At 36.7% G+C, this 18,067-nt stretch overlaps 1 protein-coding gene across 3 annotated transcripts in view; it reads left to right on the forward strand.

Annotated features, from left to right (window-relative positions):
* The window catches only part of slc1a2b (solute carrier family 1 member 2b), a 45,398-nt gene extending 27,331 nt beyond the window's left edge, over window positions 1-18,067 (forward strand). For 2 of the 3 annotated variants that reach the window (XM_007228155.4, XM_007228154.4), the window contains exons 2-11: window positions 3,410-3,549; window positions 6,056-6,208; window positions 7,858-8,108; window positions 8,235-8,385; window positions 8,476-8,602; window positions 8,775-9,008; window positions 9,308-9,502; window positions 10,511-10,645; window positions 11,483-11,717; window positions 14,364-18,067. In XM_007228155.4, coding sequence (XP_007228217.2) covers window positions 3,420-3,549; window positions 6,056-6,208; window positions 7,858-8,108; window positions 8,235-8,385; window positions 8,476-8,602; window positions 8,775-9,008; window positions 9,308-9,502; window positions 10,511-10,645; window positions 11,483-11,717; window positions 14,364-14,438 — 1,686 coding nt within the window. In that variant the 5' untranslated portion in view covers window positions 3,410-3,419 and the 3' untranslated portion in view covers window positions 14,439-18,067. The remainder of the gene's footprint in view (window positions 1-3,409; window positions 3,550-6,055; window positions 6,209-7,857; window positions 8,109-8,234; window positions 8,386-8,475; window positions 8,603-8,774; window positions 9,009-9,307; window positions 9,503-10,510; window positions 10,646-11,482; window positions 11,718-14,363) is intronic. The other variant, XM_007228156.4, reaches the window with a different exon arrangement.

Genomic DNA, 18,067 nt, shown 5'->3' on the forward strand with positions numbered 1-18,067 from the left:
ATTTACAGATGTCTCATATCTGTGAAAACATTTGTATTGCATTGTAACTGAACTAACTAGGCCATGTACTGATAATACAGCATCTGAACCTAATGTTAATTAAGGGCTGTTAATTTCTTTCCCACGTCTAGAGTTATATACATTAGAGTATTATGGAGATCTGATATCTGGGTAAAATTTCTGGCAGTTTTATGCTATAAGATGCAAATATTACCTTTTCATATACAGAAAAGTAAAAGTCTCCATCTGTGTGCCCTATTACTGACCAGCTGCTTCACCTATAAAGACCATATGAGTAGCTCATTAGGACAGAAACATATGCTTATCTTGTGTTTATCCTGGTTTTATTAGAACACCTTACATATTACCCAAGTACAGTAATTGAGGTAAAAAAAAAACACATGATAAAAAAAAAGGGCTAAATTTGCAGTAGAAGCTTTGGGTAGACAGTGGCTCCTGTCCAGCCAACCCAATGAACACATTATGCACACTGGATTGACACACCCATTTCCTTGCAATCTCCCTAGAAGTAAGTGTCAGGTATTGAGATGGAGGTCAGATTAAGCTATCTCCAGAATCTCCATTCACAGAGGCTTAGTTCAATTTAGGATTAAATCAGGGTTGGAAATGTACCTAGAACATAAAGAATAGCCACAGAGAGAGTCGTGATTAGCTTGTTTTCTTTCCCCCCGTTGCATTCACTCAGTATACGCTGGACAAATGCCTTCTAGTTTGATATCCATATGGTAGCTGTAACAAGAACCCACCCGTGAGTTTTCTGCATACTGTCATCTGTCTGAGAGATGAAGCTAGTAAGTTCTCTTGTTCTGCTTTCACACCTGTCTACAACACACACACACACACACACAGGCATGAGCACAGAGCATAGCTGCCTCTCATGTCGCTAATTAACAAACCTAACAGCTAGTCTGAAATAGAGCTACTTCTCAGCTGTCAGAGCTGCTGAAAACGTGTGAGTAAATCAGCATGCAAGGGAAATCTCAGTAGAATCCCTATATTAAATAAAGATTTTTATTAGAGCTGTATGGGTTTGGGTGGAGAGCAGCTGTTTCTTGATAGGATTTGGATAGGATGCAGGGATGCACCAAAATTAGTGTTGTGTGGCCGAATTTTTTTTGTTTTACCATTGAATACATTTTATATCCTAAATGTATTTTGTCTTGCCTATTGCTACCTACCTCCGTACTGCTATTCTAATTATAAACACTTTTTTTAAGCAGTACTATTTTAGTGATACTAGCTTAGCTAGCTACCTTAGCAGCTACCTCAGTGCTAGCAACAGTGCTAGCAAGCATAACGCATAACACACCTCTCTATCGTCATACTAACGCAATACATCAGAAATGTAGGTAAACTGCAAATAAACAAAAGCTTAGATTACTTAAATAAAATAAATAAGTAAAGACTTTGAAAATATATAATTACATTTTGCTTACTTTGCTACTTAAATTTCATGTGACTGAAATTTACACAAAGCAGGTCAGCCAGTCAAACAAACACTAAGGCTAAGGTAGCTTAGCTAGCGCTTTAGCTAAAGCTTGTGTCTTTCAGCAGGAAAACAGCCAGATTAGTAACAAGCAGTACTCAAACTCATACTAAACATTATAAGTGATGCTGAATGCTTAATTTAGTGTAAATTAAGAGAGTAACGTTAGAAGCGTAAAAGCTTACCTAACCTGCCTTTTTCGGCTGCTTGCTAAAATCAGTTCAACTCCTAAAATCAGTGTATGTTCTGTCGTTTGGTCTTCATTTGTGTGTTCAAGTTTACAGGTAAATGTATGAAAGAAAAAAGTTTATTTATTTTGAGACCTAAAAATACAAATACAATATGAGTATTCTAAAATCAAGGCTAATAAAAAGGAGTTTTTGTAAGAATATTTCCAATTTCCCTACTACTCTATTCTGCATGGAAGGCTTTCTATTGAATTTATTTAATAGAAAGGATATCCACAAACATGTGGACATGCAGTGTATTTTGCCTTTGAGGATCTATTTTTGCTGTTTACTTTTTATGTCTTCACATTATCACAAAACAGTGATTTTATTGCTTGAAGTTTTACCATAAAACCATTATTAAAAGGAGTCATAGAATGTCAAAGTGTAGGGTTGTTTTATATAGTTGTATACTTCTTATTCGGTACATTCTGGGATGACTTAAAAAACAAAACTCTTATGTAACAATCTTGCCATGCCCCTAAATATTCACCTGAATCAAGTTCCTTAGCGGAAGACTTTTGAGGCTAACTAGAGAAAATGGAGCCAAAGCTAAAGTGGCTAAAGGCTAATGCTTGCTGACTGGGTGACTGGAGAAAACAAAGCTGGTGCTAGGCTTAAAGCTAACCTAACCAACTGTCTACAATCAAAAAGACCTAAAGAGGCCAAGAACACTATCCAGTAAGACTACACTGCCAAAAACAAAGCTAAGCTATGCTATGTTACTGTGGCTACTGTGCCCACCCTACTAAATTAGTGATTCGATTTGAGATAAAATAACAGGGTTGTAAATAGGCTTGTAAAACCACCACACCTGAACATTTTTCCACAATTTGACATCCACTTGTTATTTGGCAGTTACAAATTAATCTAGAACAAATGTACCATTGAAATTCCTTGACTCACTGATCCCTGTGTTCTGTGTTCTGTATGAGTGATCTTTGTGATTTCAGTGTTCCACAAAGTTTGCACATCAGAAACATCTTGTTCGCTTCCATTTGTGAGAACACATTCTTCTGCCTATTCACTCGTTGATCGAATAATAAACACCGTAGTTGTAAAGCTACAAGCGGAATCACCCAAGTTCAGTTTTGAAGTGTTAGTCTTTGTGACAGGAGCTCATCAACAGCAGCGCTAAGCAAAAACACAACATCTGTTCCTCCTTAATAGTGTAGTCTGTTTCAGAGACTGCTACTGACAAAATCTGCCTTCTATTTTTGCTTTTAATCATGAGCAGATGACAGTGACTCTCCAGTTGTCTCCCATCTGTTCTATCCTGGACGTAGCTATCAAGAGGATGTTAACTCCAGTGTCCAAAAGCATCATAAATAACTTAAAGCTATGTGCTTTAAAGGTCGAGACGGGATAGTTTAGTGCATTTAAGGGGTTACTAATTTTTTTACCGGCGTGTTTCAGCATGTCAGTCTCTACTCATGCATATTTTGATGACGTCAGATTTCATGTTCCCACTTAAAGCATGTGTGGGCAGAACATTCTCAGATTCAGAGATTCCTCAACTGTTCTTGGCATGGGTGTTCTAGAGAAAAGTGAATCTCAAACCTTTTACTGGAAGCACCCTGTCCTGCACATTTTATTGTTTTTCCTGCTGATTTCTCCTATTCATTTCCTCTCTCTCTTTCTCTCTTTCCCACTCTCTCTCCTTCTGTTCCTACAGAGCCAACAGCATGCCTAAGCAAGTGGAGGTGCGAATGCACGAGAGCCACCTGGAGCCCATCGAGGCTGCCCCACGCTCAAAATGTGCCCTCATCTGCCAGAAGATGCGCAAGAACCTGCTCCTCACACTCACTGTTCTGGGTGAGTATTAGCTTTCCTCTTCCAGCACCACACCTATTTTTATGGTTCACTGTAACTGCCAGATCCAGGCTTGATGCTGACACATTTCTTCACACTGGAATTGTATTATTTTGATTAATAGCATATTATTGTGATATTTTTGGACAGAAATTTTAACATTGTTAAATACGTTTAAATATGTATTTATTGCAGTTTTTTAAATGTATTGCAGAGTAAGCTTTGTAATTAATTTACACTGACATGCCTAAAAATCGTAAGGCTGCCAGACATGCACCCAGGGCTTCCCACACTGAATGTGGGTGTAAAAAACACTTGTTTGTTTTCATGGACAATTCTAGCCAGATGCTGCCAGTTACGCTCATTACCACCAACTGCACAGTCCGTTGTGAGGGGTAATGCCTTCTATGACGTGACACAGTTGGTCAAGGAACGTTAATTGACTGAACAACTAGAATGTGGATAGGATTTTGCCTGATTTTTCCCTGATTCCCTGGTCTGTACACACATACAAATAGTATGCAAGGTCCTATCCTTGACAAAAAAGTCTATAGCACATGATATTGTTACTGATTAATCATTCTGACCTGTTAAATCTTGGCAATAATAATAAAACACAGTTTCATTGTGTCAGAAAGGAAGTACTGATGTTATCCTGTTGTCCTGTGGAGCATCTGTGGGAGTTTTATTACTGACCCTGAACAAGCAATCAGCTGTCTCTCAGGGTTACACAGGGTGAGCGAGTGCAGTGAAGTTAATACTATAGAAAAAAACGATCTAGTCATGTGTGGTGTGTACATTACATAAAGAAGTTATGCCTTCAGTACACACTGTTAACACATGCAGCTCTATGTGTGTGTGTGTGTGTGTTTGGGGTGTTTTAGAGCATATATAAAAGGCATGTGGTACTCAGCTGTTTGCTCGCATTGATGTGAGATTATCGCCCCAGCAGATAATCTGCTTGAGTGCATCAGAGCTCTATAATGCAGTGAAGATATGTTTTTTATGAATCAAAAACAACAAAAAAAAGCCTTTCTAGTATGTTTTTTCTGTGACTTTAGAAGCCAGCGATCCTGATTGGTTGTTCCCTGGGCTTCAGGAGCCAGTGTTTCTGATTGGAAGAGGGCTTTATTGATGAGGGGCATAGTTCTTTTTTTTTGTTTTATTAACAGATTCTTTGGATTGTAAATCTTTGGCACAAGTACATAGGAGACATCTTTTCTAGGAGGCTGCTCCGCTGTTCTAAGTCACTGTCTGGCTTATATTGTCTGGCTGCGAAGGGCTCCAGGCTGCCCGTTCACTGGACAACGGAGAGGCCATCCGTACAGAGAAGTGGTCAGTTCTCTCTGGGGAAATTATTCTTGAAGGCCAAAGCTCTCAGCATGGCTTTTGATTTAGCACCAGAGCCCTGCAGCACCAGGCTTTATTCCTTATTCCTGCCCACTATCAAAGTGATTGTTAAAAAAAAACCTGCTTCCCCTGGGGAATACAGATGGTTATCTGTTCATGCATTCCAAGTGTCTGTCCCTAACACTGGTGAGATGACACTTTTTTCTATCCTCTTCTTTTTTCTCTCTCTTGCTTCACACTTCTTTTTGTTTTTTTCACGCACATGATTCAGTGCCTACGCAACACTGCAACTCACATAAACACGCACTACCAAAGTCTGGAAATGTGCAGTATGTCTCAAAAACAAACACTCATATAAAATGAAGGTGACTGTTTTGGCAGAGAGTGATCCAATTTCAGACAAAAGCTATGGGCCATCATGGCTTAGCCTGTTATGACGCCACCAACTTGGATCAATCTTGGTTGTTTCTTCTCAGGAGTTAAAGGATCTGAATTTCAATAGGTTAAGAATAATGCTAAATTAAGGTGAGGCTAAGCATATATTTTACGGACAGACAGCAAGTTCTGTTCTGTGGGAAGGCCTGTCACAAAACTATTTCTGTTTAGATGATATATTTTCCTAGCAATAATTGTGATAAATTATAATATTGTCATTTTAAACCATTTTATTGCAGTGCTATAATGATAATATAATAGCATAATAATGCAATTGAAGTAATTCAGGAATTTTAATTAATGATATTTTTGTAAATGTTTACTTTTCTCACCTGCAGCAGTCCACTCTTTTGCGGACACAGTTACTGATGCTGTGGTCGTGTGACTGACTAAAATATTGATAAAATTGACTCATATGTAAACAAACGCACAAAGAAACCCAATGACATATTAAACTCAGTTAAAAATAAAGTTGCATCACTCTCTGCAAAAAAATTCTCTTAATTAGGGCACTTCCTAATTTTTGAGACACCCTGTATTTTTGGATTTAGACAAAACTGCTTTACATTCTCTGTCTTTCTGGAATATTTAGGCTAATTAAATGCTAATGAAAATGAATAATGTATTAATTATTCAGGAAAATTAATGCATCAATTTCTTCTCCCCTTTTTTTGACTCTCTTCATCCTGCTTTGTCAACCTCCACCTCTCTCGATCTCTCACAGGTGTGATATTAGGAGCAGTGTCTGGTATGCTCCTGCGTGTAGCATCTCCTATTGATGACAACATTGTCATGGTTATTGCATTCCCTGGAGACATTCTGATGCGGATGCTAAAGATGCTCATCCTTCCTCTCATCATCTCCAGTTTAATCACAGGTAACCACTGATCCAGTCTGGGGAAAAAAAAACATGGAAAATCCATGTTTCGCTCACATAAACTGCTTTATAGCTGCTGCTGTAATGTTGGAAAACATTGACAATTTATTTTATACAAAAAAAATTGTATAATACAGCTTTTGTCAAAAAAATTCATTTAGAGTTTTTTTCATTTTAAACATATTTTAAATACATGTCACACCATTAGGAAAATAGATTACATTACACAAATTAGTATAATTTTTTTGTTTAATATTAGGCATGGTACTAATAATGTTACATTGATCTGCTACAGATGAGTCCTATTCTCTTGGCAATACTCAGTTACTTGGTTAAAAAGTAAATAAGATATAATTATATGTTACATCACATTTGCATAACAGCATGTAGCACATAACAGTGAAAGTGTGATAACAGTAAGGTTATGGAGTCCAGCACAGTCAGGGATCTGTTTACACTGAGCTGTACAGTGTAATTCAGCACAGTTCAGTCAGCAGGAGATCATTGTAGAGCCTTATTGCTGTGGGTAAGAATGATCTCACGTGGCTTACTAGGTTCAGCTATTCAATAAAAGCCCAAATCCTTAGCAACAGCTAGAGAGACAAAAAGACATGTCTCAGTATTTTGAACTACTGTGAAATAGAATAGGCATCTGAATTATATGTAACTTAACATTCAGAGTAAGAGTAAGCATATAGTATTAGTGTAAATAGTTTTTCAATGCATGTTTTCAGTGTATGTTTTAACCTTTCCAAGCCTTAGTTAACTATTCAAAACCCAAAATAAATTTTAGCTAGTTGTTAATTAGGCGATTTAAATCTTGTGCTGGTGATGAATTTAAAACTCTGGAATCAAACCTTTGTAATTTTAATTAACTATTATTTTACAACAGCAATTGACACCTTTTTACCATATTGTTTATTGATGATCAAGTAATATTCACCAATTTACAGTCCTTATAGAGGTTTACGTATGATTAAGTTCACATTCTCATTGACAGTCACATACACTTCAATTAAATTTAATTTAAATATACAACATTGATGAACATTGCATAAAAAATAACATTACTGGACAAACAATGTTTTTCATCTGTAGTCTCAGTCTATATTTTATTTCTTCCATATTTTGTATCACCCATATGTGCTGTATCCAGGATTTCTATGTTGGGACAGTGGTTTTGAGGGAGTTCACTGGTCCAAAACCCTGGGGAAAAGTTCCTAACAGCAACACCAAAGGCTCTTTAGTAAAAGGAACACCAACAAATGACTGAAGGGCATCACTGATATCTTCCCAGTACTTCTTTACTAGCTAAAAATGAGCTGATCTGCATAGTAATATGTAGCATTCTAAAATATCTAGCAGTTACCCGCCATTTGTATTCTCTCCAGTTCTTAGAACAAGCATTAAATGTTATTCAGAACAAATATCTTTCCAGTTTTCTATTGAGATCTCAGTCTGTAGACTAATTTAAGAGGACTATAGGATTATATAAATTTCGTGCATGTATTAAGTCACATGTGCATATGTTCACACTGTGTGCTTGCAACTCTCTAGATCATTCCTATGATGTGCATGTTAATGAAGTTTCACACCTTACATCTAATAAAAGATAAAACACACTAATCCCCTGTACCTCCTCAAACCAGGTCTTGCGGGTCTGGATGCCAAGTCTAGTGGCCGTCTGGGTACAAGAGCAATGGTTTACTACATGACCACTACTATAATTGCTGCCATTCTGGGAGTAATACTGGTGTTGATCATTCACCCTGGCAACCCGAAACTAAAGGAAAACCTTGGCGAGGGACTCCAAAACGATGACGTCTCCAGTCTTGATGCCTTCTTTGATCTCATCAGGAATCTCTTCCCTGAGAATCTGGTGCAGGCTTGCTTCCAGCAGGTTAGCATTTTATATTTAATAATTTGTGAGCCATTTCTTTTCAGGACTAAAGTTTTTATTCTTAATTTCTTTTACACTTACAGTTATGATTAGTTAAACAGATTTGGCTGCTGTCTGTGTTTATAGATCCAGACTGTTGTGAAGAAGGTTGAGGTCCAGCCTGATTTTGATGACAGCAACAGCACCATGGATGAGTTCCTCTCTGGAGCCACTAAGCCTCCTCCCATATTCAAGCAAAAGAAATCCCTGCAGTTCAAGAGTGGAATGAATGTGCTGGGTAGGATCTCAAACATCTCTTAGGCCGTGTAAAATTGTAAATTATTTGTCTCTGAAATTTCAATCTCTACGCCTTTGCAATCTCTTTCAGGTCTGATTGGATTCTTTATTGCCTTCGGTATCTGCATGGGGAAGATGGGAGAGAAGGCAAGGCTCATGATTGAGTTCTTCAACATCCTGAACGAGATTGTGATGAAGCTCGTCATTATGATTATGTGGTAAGTGATGATATTACAGTTGGCTCTGCTCACTGTCCTTGAAATCTGTTTTCTCAACAACAATTATTTTTACAGTCTGGTGTCTGATAGAATTGTTATAGGCATAATTGATCTCAAGAGACTAGAGAGTACCCAGTCAAGTGAATTAAACAAGCTATGTCTCTGCTTATAGGTATTCTCCCTTCGGTATTGCCTGCCTCATCTGTGGCAAGATTATCTCCATCAAAGATCTGGAGGTGGTGGCCAGACAGCTGGGGATGTACATGATCACAGTCATTGTCGGACTCATCATTCACGGGGCTATATTCCTACCTTGCATATATTTTGCCATTGTGAGGAAAAATCCCTTCACCTTCTTCATGGGGATCTTCCAAGCCTGGATTACTGCCCTGGGAACAGCTTCAAGGTGTGAAATATATAAATATGTAATACATCTCTGAAATTTCTGTTTGTTTATAAAACTGATGTCTGATTGTTATAATTCTCACCTTTAAGACAAGAAAGAGAAATATATTTCTGTGGATTATAAATATTTCAATGGATATTGATTTATAAAATCAGATGCAGTGTTAGACTCTGTGTATGAGCTTTTGTGCTCATCGGTGTCTCATTAACACCGATCTCATTAACTTCCAAAACTGACATGACTTATTGTTAAAATAATTTTAACAATTAAAATTCACTTTAATTCCTTTCTTCCTGTAGTGCTGGAACTCTGCCTGTCACCTTCCGTTGTCTGGAGGAGAACCTGGGCATTGACAAAAGAGTAACTCGCTTTGTACTCCCTGTCGGTGCAACAATCAACATGGATGGAACTGCTCTTTATGAAGCTGTAGCTGCCATCTTCATTGCCCAGATGAACGGAGTTGTGCTGGACCCTGGCCAGATTGTTACAGTCAGGTATGTTTGTGTTAGTAATTGTGCTTGCAATGAATGTTTTATTTAACAGGCATGCTAATAGTTTCATTTATATTTTTATTTATTTTAGTTCTATATATTCGCTATCAACGACAAATTGCAAAAATATACAATAAAGCTAATAATAATAATAATAAACTTTCATTAATTAACGTAACAATTACTTTTTAATCAGTTGATTCATTTTGCGATTGCTAATTAATCAATTATTTAAAAAATGTTTTTTTTTTAATTAAAATAATTAAAATAAAAGTCCTTTTATTTCCTTTTATTATTTTATTTTCCTTGCATTAAACAAAAACACAGCATGCATTATTCTGCATTAAAATATGACCTTTGTAAAAAGGTTATCCCTGTTTTATGCCGTAGCACCTGAAACATAAAATAAGTATCCTTATCCTTATTATTATTTAAATACTGGACTTAGTTATAACATGGAATTATTTTATTACTGGTGTAAAATGATTTTAGCATCATTGTAGCGCAAAGAAAATACAGTATAAAACAATTTATAGGATGTAGCAATTGGCTGTTTAAGCTACTCACTGCTTACTTGTACACTGTCATTAAAGTAAACAGAAATAATAAAATGGCTGTATAACAATGCTAGTTGATGCACAGAGCGTCATTACATAACCAGAAGAGCAGCTGTACAGAAATTACTTTAAACATGGGGTGATAAAGACATTTTACAGTGCTGTTATGCTGCTGTATTGACAAAGTGATTTTTGTTGCTTGTGTTTAGCAGTTGTACTGCTGTTATTATAGCCATCTTTATGTTGCTGAGCTTTGTTCACGTCACATTATGTCAATCAGTGCATTTTTATAATCACATTGACTTGATAAAAGTAACTTTTAATTTTACAATGGCAAAATGGCCAAATCTACAGTAGGGCAGAAAGGCACTTTAGCATGTATATTATTGTATAAAACAAGCATAAATAAATCTGTGGTAAACCATGTTTTATCAATCTGTTTACTCTTTTCTAGTCTTACAGCCACACTGGCCAGTGTTGGAGCAGCCAGTATCCCCAGTGCAGGACTGGTAACCATGTTGCTCATTCTGACGGCAGTGGGACTGCCCACTCAGGACATCAGTCTGCTGGTAGCTGTTGACTGGCTTCTGTAAGTGCTTTGTTCATAGTTTTACTGTATACAGCTCTGGAAAAAATTAAGAGACCACCTCAGTTTCTGAATCAGTTTCCCTGATCTATATTATCTCTTTATCTTCTCTTTATCTATATTATCTATTTTAACAACAGCTCTTGGGTGTAAACTGGATTGTGAGATCACAATTTCGGTCCACCTCCTGTACCACATGTGATGCGAATGACAATAAAAGCTCCTTGAATCCTTGAATTTTGCTATTTATAGGTATATGTTTGAGTAAAATAAACATTGCTTTTTAGTCTATAAACTACAGACAACATTTCTCCCAAATTCCAAATAAAAATATTGTCATTTACGTCATTTATTTGCAGAAAATGAGAAATGGCTGAAATAACTAAAAAGATGCAGAGATTTTAGACCTCAAATAATGCAAAGAAAACAAGTTGATATTCATAAAGTTTTAAGAGTTCAGAAATCAATATTTAGTGGAATAAAGCTTGTTTTTAATCACAGTTTCCATGCATCTTGGCTCCTCCACCAGTCTTACACACTGCTTTTGGATAACTTTATGCCACTCCCGGTGCAAAAATTCAAGCAGTTCAGCTTGGTTTGATGACTTTTGGTCATCCATCTTCCTCTTGATTATACTTCAGCGGTTTTCAATTTGGTAAAATCAAAGAAACGTATAATTTTTAAGTGGTCTCTTATTTTTTCCAGACCTATATGTCAGCATTGTAGAGAAATACATGTTTTTTAGTGCTGGGATATGTCCCTGTGGACCTTTAAGTTTCTTTCCTTACACAAAGTACACATGAATTCAGACTGCATATGTTTTCTTGTTTTGGTATTTAGGGATCGTTTCCGTACCTCAGTCAATGTGGTGGGCGATTCATACGGTGCTGGAATCGTTTATCACCTGTCGAAGGCAGAGCTGGAAGCCCTGGATGCCCAGCACGGGAAATCCGATGACATTGAGATGATGACCAAGACGCAGTCCTATTACGATGACCTCAAGAACCACCATGAAAACAACTCCAACCAGTGCGTCTATGCCGCTCACAATTCAGTCTTGGTAGATGAATGCAAGGTACAACTCACGCTTACGGACATAGAGACTTGTATATAGCGCATCCCTGCTGCATGCTCACCCTGCATTTCTTTCTTTTTCATTTTCTGCATGTTTATTCTCTGTATGCCAATGTAAATACATACACAACTGCTTAAATAATGGTGTATATATTTCAGTGGGCATTTTCTTCAGGCAGCATTTATGTCATCCTGAAAGATTCAGAATAAAGGACAGAAATTGCAAAAAAAAAAAACTAAAAGGTAATTATATAAATAAGATACTTCACTCCTGAGTGGATAAGGCGTTAGTTTTGAATTCATTTTAATTGTATGCTTCTCCCTTAAGGGATACACATGATAGGTTTGCTGAAAATGACTTATTAGTAATTCAAGTTTTGTTCAGATGCAGTGCCAACACACTTAGTTATCACTGTATAGTTCCTTAGCACACATTAGGCATTAGTATACTTCTTTGCCATTTAAAAAGTTGTTGTTTGAGAACAGCAAGTTAAAGTAATATTTATTTTTAAATATATTATTTTATTTAGCAAGTATTTCTAGTTTGTATATAAAGTATGTATATATATATATATATATATATATATAAATGCACATATATATTTAATTTCAATTACAAATAGGTTTTATCTCTCATTTTGAGGGTCTGAAGTCTTACATGGATGACAGAAAAACTGCTGTTCTGCTGTCTTTTGTGCTTGCATGAATTTTATGTTAAATTATAATGTATGACTAACTGAAACTAACCAAATTTGCAAACCATTGTAGCTGCTTTGCAAAATAACATTGTATAGGCCTAATCCTGCCACTCACAATTATTTAAAATATGTTTTTTGATGTTTTTGTATGAATTGTTTTATATTTGCTGTTTTATTTTGTATTTTATTCTGTATATGATGAAGTATACCAAATTGTAAATGTTGATTTATGCCTGTGCATGGCTTTATATTATGTGTGCATGCATTTAAAAACTCTTTAAAATATTCCGAATGTCTTAAATGAAATGAACTTAGTTACATAGTTTGAACACCTATATATTTGCACTCAAATAAACTCAGATATTAGAGATTTGCCATTTATGGCTAAATTGAGTGCACACAAACAACAAACAGGCTTAGTGTGTCTTTATCCTCTCAGTGCATTCCAGAATCTTTCTTATTAAAATGACAAATCTGTCACAAATATTTATAAATTTAAACTTAACAGTGGTCCTACATCATACACTGACATGCCACATGTCATGGAACAGGAACTAGTATTGTGTCCCATGGAAGTGCTGCACTGACCTGTGGGATAAGTAAGTGTGGCCTCTTGCATTGCATGTGGATGTGATTTCACACGGACAATTCTAGCCAGATGCTGCAGGTCATGATCATTACCACTCACTGCACTGTACCCTCATGGTGTTAATGCCTCCTGTGACATATTCCCAGTACCACCCTCTGAGGTAACACTTCATGACCAATTTACATACTGATGTTCCATTAGTGATGGAATGTTGTATACTGTATAATGTTGTATAATGTTGTATACTGAAGTTCCATCCAGTATACAGGTGTTCATACAGAATTACAATTATTTTACACTCTGCACAAGGCACATCACGATGCTCATTGCTATCTTACACTCCACCAACAGTCTATTTTCACCCCTTGTGCTTGCGCCACTGATATGCATGGTGGTCTGGAAATGAGGTATTTTCAGGTTAATTGCTGGCGTATTGTTATCTGGGCGACAGAAACCACAGGTTGACTGACTGATTTAAACCCTGACAACAGTCACCTGTCAGACATTCATTGCTATCTTGGCAACACAGGCATGCCATGCATGCTCAACCCATTATACACACACACACATAGACATGCAGCAATGTACAAACCAACAACAATACATCAACAATTTTACATCAACAATAAACAGAACACTAAATCAAATGCCACTGCTGTTCCTGTAAATTATCTGCTCGTGCAGCTTCACTGGATGAACGTGCAGGTCAGTGTCCTCAGCTGAGAAGTGCAACAGTGCTGCCCACAATTCCCCTTTGGCCTCCTTTTGGCCGTGTCAAAAATGTTTTTGCTTTGGACTTCTATGTCCGCTGTTGCTAATGCACATCATTATTTGTAAGTTGGTTTGAATAAAAGTGTCCGCTAAATACAATGTAATGTAATGTAAAAAAAAAACGCAATTTGCCAAAGTCAAAGCACACCTGGCTCTTAAAGGGAATGACAAGTGACACACTGATTAGTTTATTTATACTCATTTGTTTGTTAACGTTACACCCAATGATTAATTAAGAGAATTAGCGCACTCACAATACAAAAGACACACTGTCACACCCTAAATCAAGCTGTGCAGTGTCCGGTTGATGGCTAACCTGTAGATCACTAAAACAGAGCCCACACTCTAGAATTAGAAAATGGTTATGGTAAAAGAAGGATCTTAGATGTCCCATGACTTTTGGCATATCAGTGTATAAATCATCTATAATACAAAAATGATGATGAAAACTGGACTGTATTAGTATTAATAGCATTGTATTGGTCATCCTTTCTTAGCTTAATAACAAGGTATCTCTCAGGATGTATTACCTTGTTTTTTTCTGTCGTGAAAACCTGTTTGTTCAGATATTGATGGTAATTGCTTTCAGGTAACCTCGGCGGCCACGAATGGCTCAACTGCGGAGTACACACTTGTTGAAGAGGAACCACGGAAAAGTGATTAATGTGACCACACAGACACCCTGTGTTCAAGCCCCCAAGCTTTCTTATTTTGCGGAAGAAAAAGAGAGGGAGAGAAAGAAAAAAAAACACTAAAATCATGCACACAGAACAAATGATGGGTTTTGTAGTTTAGTCTTCTATTATTCCCATTACAGTTTGTTTAACAACCTGTTTGACTGTCTGAAATAACTTGTACTAATGCTAAAAAAGGGTTAGAATCACACTGTCTGATAGAGCACTAACATGTGCCTATGAGCTAACACTTGCGCAGCGGATTGCAAGGCTTTGGAGGGTAAAAGGAGAGATGATATACAATGCAACTTAAATTATTCTGATGGTAATATATACTATATGCATGCTGTTTATTTCAAAACTATGGTATGTAGTTTTGGAGTTTTGGGGGGTTGGGGGGGACGATGAATGCGTTTAATGGCGTAGGAGCAGAGCTTTGAGAAGGTAGGGAGAGAAGACAAATAACCCAGCAGTTAGTTCAGTGTGAACTGAATGCTAAATGCTAAGTCTGTGCAGAAGCCAATACCCTTACGGTTCATATTCTCCTCTTTATAGCAATAGTCTAGCAATTTACTGTACGGTTTACTCTCCATGACCTCTGACCTACCTGACACAGCCTGCTAACAACACATGTCCTCTCAGAGAGCATCTACAGTCCCCAGTGACCTGCTGGGGGATCTGGCTACACACGTAGGGCAGTAATATAGGCAACTGCACATGATCAAAGGTCGTAAAAGCACAAGCCATGTTAAAAGACTGAAGACCTCCCCCCTCCCTTCTGAATCGGAAATCGTTCAACCACTTTTTCCCTTTTCTCTAAGGGGCCTAGTGGGCTTCTTTGATTTTTATTGATAAATAAGAGAACTAATGGGCAGGGTTTAGGATTGTTTTAGTGTAGCGTAGGTGAGACTAAGGCATAAATGCACATCAGAGTACGGACCAAACAAGCAGCAGCAGCTCAGCCTACAGCTTCATTGACATTCACTGAAATTAGCCTGTTGGTTGATTAGCCGACTCTATTTTGAGCCAATTCAAAGCACAAGAGCAGAGCCTAATGAAGGACCACTCAATACTGACAATTAGAGCATAATTCTGAAAAACGATGGTGATTATCTCAGTATTTTTTAAAGGCGATGATCATATTTTAATCAATTTGCTTAGTTTGAAGGTTAATTATTCACATTTTAAGTTATGGATTTGGCTTCCTTGGTGAAAACACTGCAACTATTCTGGCATGAGGATACATCTCCAATTTCATGTGCCCAAAATTCACTACTCTAAATACTCACATGAGAAATTCTCAATCAGAATCAGCACATTTTTCTCTAATCTGTGGACTGTAGAATGTTAGATACTCAGGCAAATAAATAAAAATGCACTCATTATCGTCAGGGAAGACATTCCTAATGCAGGCGGTTTGAAGTATTTTATATATGAAGCCCTCAGAACATGCTGGAGAGTAATTGTTTACCTGTTTACAAATTCACAGTGGGTTTACAGATTGCCAAATGCCTATTGCCTTTCTATGTATAAAAGCTTGCACTGTTTTATATTGGCTTTCTCGCACTGTTTATCATTTATCCACATAAAAAAATAAAACTTTTTTTTTTCCTGTTACCTAAGAAAGCAAGCGTATCTTCCCAAAACATTTGAATCATTTGAAAAAGAAAAAGCACACATGTTAAGGGACAAGGTTAAGGCTTTTAATACATTCCAGTTCAGATTACCTTGGCTTGTATCCTTTTTCAAAAGCACACATCCAAAACAATACAGAACAATCATAAAAAGTAATATAACGTATCTGTTTATGAGGACAGAAAGGAGGAAAGTGAACCCAGAAGAGAACAGACAGGAGTGCAAAAGTGAGTTGCTCTAGTGATTAAAAAAAAAAAAAGAAATGTCCCAGAGCCCAGTGTGTATTAGCGTATTAGTGCCACCTGCTGCTCACCATATCTACACTACTAGCACATGACTGTTCTGGCAGCCCAAATATGCTGCAATACTTATACCTATATTGACCTATATTGTCAAAGACTGACCAATGGCAGGATATACCTCTACGAGTTATAGTCACCATCACCAGGAATCACAGGAGCTGGCATGGAACCTATTGCTCAATTAGTGGACAAAAGTTACGGCAATGAAAACACACACAAAACATACACACAAATAATACATAAGCACATTCCATAGCCATGTGTATTCCTGTTTAAGATGCAAGAATGGATGAATAGACAGATGAATAGATGGATGGATCTTATGAATTTTCTTGTTGACCTCCTTTAAACACTGCCTTGCCTCTAAAGCATTAACCAGTAGACATACATAAATACATACATCTGATTGTGAGTGTGTCCATTCTCAAAAGCTCATTAATGTGTTCTTAGAAAGCGTATCACTCACATTCATAGCACAAAGTTCATAGTTTATTGCTTTTTATGTATAATTTTTATTTTATTTTAATTTTTAAATCCCCAAAATGTATGGCATTTTATTTTACGACAATTTATTTTTTATGAAATATAAAGCCGCTTTGTGAAGACCACCAGCATAAACGCACAGTTCATTTATGTATTGATATTTCACTGTATTGCTTGGGAATCATCACTGCACCCCAGCACTGTATTTTTATTTTCTTTTTTTTTTCTTTAAAATGGATATTTCCACATTCCCCAAACATTAAAATTTTATAAGTATCTAATGTGACCAGCTATGAATGGAGATGGATATTAATCCAGAAGCAGACACCCTGTTTGCAAATGGACTGACAAGCCAGATTTGAGCTCACTGTTACAGAACCATGGATGTTTCATTGTTTTTCACCAGTTTTTCTTAAACAGCATGAATTGAAAAAGTGCCTCCCTGCACTTTGTGTACATATTGTAGGTAACAGATTTTTCTTGTTTTCTTTTATTTTTCAGTGGGGAAACATGTAGTGTTTAATTGCGTGACCATTTCTCTTTTGTAATCATATAGAAATGTATCTTCTATGTAATGCGTAAACAAAAGGAAGTAGCGTAGGTAATGTATAGAGACGAGTGTAATAAATTGCTTGGTTTTAAGCTTAAATAGCTGCATTTAGCTGTCTCACATAAATGTTTCATATCTGATATATATCCTTTTTGTATCTAATGCAAGTTTTTGAATGTTTATTCCCTACAGAAAAAAAAAATCATGTCAGTCATGTGTGCATTCGTTTTCATTGTACATAAATATAAATATATATATGATTTACTCTGTGAAATTGCAATGCGGAATGTTCCAGATGTTTCATCGACTCTTACTTGGGGAATTAAAACGGAAGGGTGGAAAGGGACAGAGGCAGGGAGCAGTTTTAATGCTGTAGGAACGTGCTTTTGGTTGGGAGTGCCCCTGATCTATATGTGGATATTGTTATAAAATTAAATGTTCGTATGAAATTTGATCTAAATCTGCTTACATGTGTAAAATTGATCAACAAATTAAGTATTAAGTATTAAGTATGGCCATTTTGAGCAAGCTGACTGTGTCCCTGTCATGTGCTCTACTACTTTCTCCTTTTCTGTGTGATTTCTGCTGCATTAGCTGCAACTCACATATCCATTAGAGAGCTGCTCGTAATACATTCTGTACTATAAGT

Source organism: Astyanax mexicanus, chromosome 2, assembly GCF_023375975.1.
Source record: "Astyanax mexicanus isolate ESR-SI-001 chromosome 2, AstMex3_surface, whole genome shotgun sequence".
NCBI classification, from domain to species: Eukaryota; Metazoa; Chordata; class Actinopteri; order Characiformes; family Acestrorhamphidae; genus Astyanax; species Astyanax mexicanus.